The sequence below is a fragment of the Microtus ochrogaster genome, linkage group LG2 (assembly GCF_000317375.1).
Source record: "Microtus ochrogaster isolate Prairie Vole_2 linkage group LG2, MicOch1.0, whole genome shotgun sequence".
NCBI lineage: Eukaryota > Metazoa > Chordata > Mammalia > Rodentia > Cricetidae > Microtus > Microtus ochrogaster.
In genome coordinates, this window is record NC_022028.1 from 39,781,067 (window position 1) to 39,787,528 (window position 6,462).

A 6,462-nucleotide genomic window follows, 5' to 3' on the forward strand; every position below is an offset into this window, starting at 1 on the left:
GGGGGGAGGGATTTTCTGCCTTCCCAAACGTCTTTTGAGATTTCCCCTATCTTGTCTTTGTCCAGCATCGTCTTCTAAGGAACACGGTTTCATTAAGCGAGAACGTTTGCGGGAGAGGACCTCTTACCTTTCGTAGTGTCTACGAGTGCAGGTGGCCGCGCTGGTGCTCCCCGGGTTCCCACCTAACTCGTCATAAATATGTTTCCATTGGCGGCGGGCTGTTATCTGGAAAGACCGCAACAAGAGATTCAATCTAGCACCAGGCTCATATATAGGCAACATTCAGAAGAGAACAGACTGCTCTGGACAGCCATAAACAGAGGCTCCAGTGAGCTTAGGGGATGGGGGTAGGGGGGGGAGAGACAATGGCTTTCAATCAAGATCTCTCATTTAGCAATTTTTTAAAAAGGGGGGCTTCCAACTTTTGGTGCTTTTTGCTTTGCTAACTTCATCTAAGGCACACCCCCACCCCCCAGCTATTCATACAGCTGTTTACCTCCAAGGTCCCAAACACACACCCTATCCCTTTATGCTACGTGATACAATACAAAATAAAGTCCCAGTTCAGCTGGACCGTATGCTAGTTCAGTGGCTTAAATGGGTCGCGGTTGCCACTGCCTGAAGCTAGTGGAGGCGGAGGGCCAGCCACACTACTTAAAGAAAATATGTTTTCACCAAACATGTTTATGCATCTTCCGATTCTTTGAACCATACAGTGTGCTTCCTGCTTTAAAAAAAACACTAATAAAATGACCATATAGATTAATGAAAGTGATCAAATTGGTAAAAGAATTTATAATCATCTCTGCTTCCTCCCATCACTCAAGCGAATCCTATCGAATCTATTTTTATTCACACTGAGCTGGAAAATGGGATATTAACCCAATCCCGCGGAAGGGAACATATTCCAAAGGTGAAATGCTCACTGTGTACACGATCGAGTTGAGTGAGTAGAAACAGAACAAGCAATATCCTGCTCTCTACAGCATGGTCTTTCTTTAAGTTTTATTCTTAAATTTTACTGTTGTCCATAGATAAAGGTATTGTAAAACAACAATTTTGGAGGCAGAGGAAGGACTCACACAGCTTGCCCACCACACCTACCCTGCCTAGCGTTCCTTTGAAAATAGGACCGGACAAGTTCTGAAGTCCTTGTGGACATTGCTAAACAGGGTTCAGGAAAGACGCCTTATCGGGTGTGTGGGGGACAGGGTGTTGGGGAGGTGCCATTGTGGTTTAATACAAACAGGGCAGAAGGCTTCTTTTCAAAAATACCGCTGTCAACGGAGGTCACAGGGAGGAACTCTTCAGTCTACGATACATTCTGCGTTACTAATCCTAACTAAGGAAGAGGGGGTAATAGCAAAATGGCGCCTTTGCCATGTTTAATAAAAGAAGCCCTCCTTTTTCTTTAAACCCCACTATAGGCCAAGTAAGGCCCCCAGACAACGTGAAGTCTTACACTGTTCAATTTCTCAGGAAGTCATCTTAATCATCTGACTTCAATATACAGGGCCACCTAGTACACATAGCAGCAGGGAAAACTATGTAAAATCCTTCTGTGTGTAGCTCAGTTTGGAGTTAAATTTCTCTCCTGACACTGCAAACACAGTATTATTATATGTCTAATCGCAATCTCCATCCAGTTTGGAAACGATACAGTCTTGAGCTGATCTATTCTGAGGCTGTCAATCCCCATCCACCCCTACCCGCACGCCCATGCCCAAAAGGCAAAATCCCTCTCCTCAAAAGCGCCTGGTACCGAGGCCCTCATTTGGATGGTGAGAGGGCACAGGACACACAGGACCACAGCAACAGCCTTCCTGTGCCCCTGTCATCACACCAAGGGCAGTTCCCACTCTGGTCATCTGCACCAACTGCCTCTTACATTTTATAGTCAACAGTTTGAGCCTCTATCGCACCCTTGCAATGTCTTAGGAGACAGGTGTTGGGATTTCAATCATAGGGAAAGGGTCTGAGACTCAAGATGGAGGCACCACTTGTCTAGAGACCCGCGGCACAAGAAGTAGTAAACCCAGATCCGTACAGCTGCCTTCTGGTGCCAAGAGACAATGTCTTTGTACTGTTACCAAAGCTACCACCCATCAGTCAAGATGATCTGAGAGACAACCCATGCTGGGGATGAAGGATCTTTCTGGGTCCTCAGCCTTTGGGTTTGGGGCAGCAACAATCTAAAGGTGATGCAAACAGTTCTTTCTGATTTTCTCTCGCATACTGAAGTTAAATGGTTCCATCTGAGTTGACCCTCTGTCTCTCTAGGTAGAATGGAGGAGCTATTCTCACTGCTGAGTCATTTTGGAGGGCTGCTATTTCCCACGGAACTCATTTAAGATGCTGGGGATTCAGGACATGGCCTACATCACATCCCATTTTAGGACAGCACTGGGTAGAGAGAGTGATGGAAGCAGAAAGGGGGAAGAGGGCAGAGGGCAGAGGACAGAGGAAATCGGGGTGGATAAGGCATTGAAGCTTCCTAACTTAAAGGGTAGCGTGAGTCCAGACACCACAAAGGATAGTCAGGAGGAGACTACACCCCAGTGCAAGAAGCGATCTGGATACACACGACAGCCTCACGCGGGGGACGGCTGAGAACCACTTCTTTCTCTAGTGTAGGTACAGCCGTAAGAACTCGGAAAAGGACACCACCACACCCGTTCAGTTCAGCGGTCAGGCATTCACGGCTTTCACATGTGGGTTTCCAAGGTGATCTCTGGAGCCCAGGTGATATTTTGGAGGTATATAAAAAGGAGTTCTCTGTATGGTCATTTGTCTGAGAAAACAAGGCTAACGAGTGGAAGAAAACTGGTCCCTTCCTCAGCTGTATTGATGAAACTATCCTGTTGTTTCAAAAATGTTTGGGGAGGGATTATAGAGACATAGCTCAGTCAGTAAAATACTCGTTCATAAGCATGAGGACCCAAGCTTCTTCTCTAGAACGTCCATGGACAAAGCCATGGGTGGGGTATTTCATGCCTGTAACTCCGGTACTGGCGAGGTAGAGATGGGTGGATCTGGGGGTTGGGAGGTTCACTGGCCAGCCAGTCTAACCTACTTGGTAATACCAAGGCCAATGAGAGATAATGTCTCAAAAACAAAACAACAACCACAAGACTCCCCCACTCACTTCCCTCCTGCAAAAAACAAAAAAACAAAACAAAAAACAGTGACAGCCTATCATCTGGACACGATGTGACCATTGCATTCACTCGAGAGTGAATTCATACAACAGCTCTGGTTCCTGCACAAGTTCCACACAGGACGAAGCCAACACGCTTGGTTGGCATTCCAGCAGGCATTTATCGGACGCAGTGAGTAACAAAACAAAAGCCACTACCAACAAAACAAAGAAATCAAAAAAACAAAACAAAACACACCCACACGAAGACGTGAAGTAGGAAGAGAGACATGATGGGTTGCACCAGCAGGAAGTGGAAGTGGGGAGCTGGGGGTGGATCCACCAAGAATATTATTCATATGCCTTAGATTGTGAAACAGTAAATCAAAGATATTCTCATTGTAAAAAGGTAGAGGGCATCTGAGAAAATACACCTAAGGTGTTTTATACACACACACACACACATACACACACTACACACAGAAATGTATTTACACAATTACACACATGTACATACACACAGACACAGAGAAAAGTACAATTACACATGCAAACATGTGTAGTTCCGCAATTCCACATACACACACGCACACAGAGAAATGTACTCACACAATTACACACCCACCCACAACCACACCCCTACTCCCCACACACACACCAGTTTTGGGACAGTCACTTTTTAAAGCACAAGTCCTGTAGCCTTTCATTTCTCTACCTTTTAGGTCACAGGGATGACATCATGCTGGCACTTGGGGCTCTAGTGAAGATGACAGAAGCAGAAGCTTTTTTTGGATGTGAGTTTTCCCAGGTGATTAAGCCTGGGAAGTCAGCACAAAGTCAAGGAATGCATGTGCTTGCACCTAGCCTTGCTCAGGCTGCCTGAGAAGCAGAGTTTTGTGTGGACACCTTGAGGGCGGGCTGAAATCAAGAAGGATGACTTTTTTATTCCTGGTAGTACTCCAGGAACTGAAGCCATTCAAAACGACATGACATCATCCTTGGGCTGGACAGTTCAGAAGCAAAGCCGAAGGCTGTGTATGTCCAGAATGCTAAGCATAGAGTCAGAGGATGTCTTCAAATTGATGTCAGAGCCAGAATCTGATGTCAAAGCATAATCCAGCAGGAAGACCAGGGACTTCTCCCAGATGAAAACATCATGCAGCTGCCTTATTGGTGGGGCTGGGGAGCACTAATTTGATGGTACCTCCTTCTGTTCTGGGGTAACATTCCCTCAACATGCACTGTGCTAATACTACTGTCTCTCAGAATACTGTTCTGGGTTTTCTGTCAGGTGGTCAGCCGTGGTGAAATCATCTTAACAGACTCTAGCTGATGTCCTGCCTCATATTTCAAATACTTCTCTAGTGGTAACTGTTTGCCCAGACACACAGGAAGGGACCAAGCTCTATTCTTTTCTGCCTCTTACAGGGAGCTCTATGGTCTAATATATGTGGGAGGAGAGAAGTAGGCAGAAGTCTGCGAAGAGTGTAGCATTGCTAGCAACCAATCAAAACACTCTGGATGCAGTGTTGTTGTTTTTTTAATTTTTTCCTTTGCAGCTCTTAATTCTTTCTTTGTTGGTATGTTTTTTTTTTTATTGAAAGAAAAAAAGAGAAATTCCCGCCTCCTCCCAGCCTCCCATTTCCCTCCCCCTCCTCCCACTCTTCTCCTCCTCCCCCCACTCCTTTCCCCCTCCCTCTCCAGTCCGAAGAGCAGTCAGGGTTCCCTGCCCTGTGGAAAGTCCAAGGTCCTCCCTGCTTGGATGCAGTGTTTTAAGGAATCAGATCTGTTAGATACATTTAAGATGCTAAATATAGATACAGTTACGATCTCTGCACCTGAAAGTGGAGAGACACTAGATCTACTTCCGGCAGAGGCAGGAGAGCCTGAGAGAAGTGTGCACTCTTCAGTCAGTGCTACAGGCTCCAAATGAAACCCCTGCTCCACTTAAAAAAAATTCAGCTGGAGGATTGTGAAAAGCCGAAGTGAAATAATCCATAATCCAAAATCCAAGCCAGAAGTTTTGGAATCGTTTGCAGCCACAACGAGAGCAAGCCAAGTAAAACGGTCTTGTTCCCAGCCAGTGAGATCCAGAGCGCTGGCTTCAGCCAGGCACATAGTAACACATCCCCAAACTTTATGCTTGGGGTGTCCTGGTCCTGAGTATTTGCATTACCGAGATTTTTTTTTAAACCTTTCTCCTGAATTGTTACATTTTTTTCCCCTCAAGAACCAGACATAATCTCAGGTAGTAACTGGTTTGTTGCTAGGAAACATCAGTATTTGGACATGTAATATGGGGTAATAACTTGACGGGGCCTGGGAATGTATCTCAGTGATACAGTACTTGCCTGCATTCTTGAGCCATGACTGCAGGCAAACAAACTAGCTCAAAGACCAATTTCTAATCTTTGATATTTGAGTTTGATTGAGGACACAGTTGAAGCCAAATGCCACTAGGAGCAGTACTAGACCAGGTGTGGGCGGGAAGATGATGTCAACAAAAGCGAGATCATTAGATAATTCTTTTCACACTAAATCACTCCTAATATAAAGCAAATCTTCTAGATATATGAGCAACTGCTAGGATTGGAAGACCACAAGAGACAGCAGTTTATAATTCCCTTTCCTCCTACCTATACTAGGTGGAGACAGAGCTAACTGTACTGGGGATTGCCAGCAAGCCAGAATCTGAAAAATATGATTATGGGGATCGCCAGCAAACTAGACTCTGAAGGCCACCATGATGGTCTCATAAGACTCCTTTTTCCTTCCAACATAAACTGGAACAGAGCAAGGAAGGATCCTTTTCCATGCAGAGGTCAAGTCAGTAAAAAAATTAATCTGTCAAGGCACTACGATTTCCTTTACTCAAAATGGAAATGGCTCTAAACTGCATTCAAAATGTATCGGCACTTTCCCCAGAATGAAAAGAAAATACTTATCAGAAATGCCATGCCTGACCTCTCCCCATACAAGTTTATCCTACCTCTGGATTGAAATGCTCTCCCTAAGGAAAGCTGTGATCATTTGTAGCTGGACCTAAAACATCACCCACATCTCCAAATCATCTTATAATATCCCTAATCTAACACACCTATCTGCAGATCATCTTAGCACTTCTGAGCCATGAAGGCTCCTTCCCTTCTTTCTGCAGGGCATAGCTCTTTGTTTCTATAGGGCAATGGTTTTTTGACTTTTCCCTAGTAATTTGGTGGCTGACAATCTTGAAAGTAAGTACTTTAAGGATCCGAATGGCTAGCTTAGATCTTTCCTTCCTCCCGTGCTGTCTAATATATGTCTCATATATATACACATATATATGT

General features: G+C 45.0%; 1 protein-coding gene across 4 annotated transcripts in view; it reads right to left on the reverse strand.

Moving 5' to 3' along the window:
* The window catches only part of Arid5b (AT-rich interaction domain 5B), a 174,689-nt gene that overhangs the window by 22,095 nt on the left and 146,132 nt on the right, over positions 1–6,462 (reverse strand). For all 4 annotated transcript variants that reach the window (XM_013351207.2, XM_005360148.2, XM_013351208.2 and 1 more), the window contains one exon: positions 128–225. In XM_013351207.2, the coding sequence (XP_013206661.1) occupies positions 128–225 (98 nt within the window). The remainder of the gene's footprint in view (positions 1–127; positions 226–6,462) is intronic.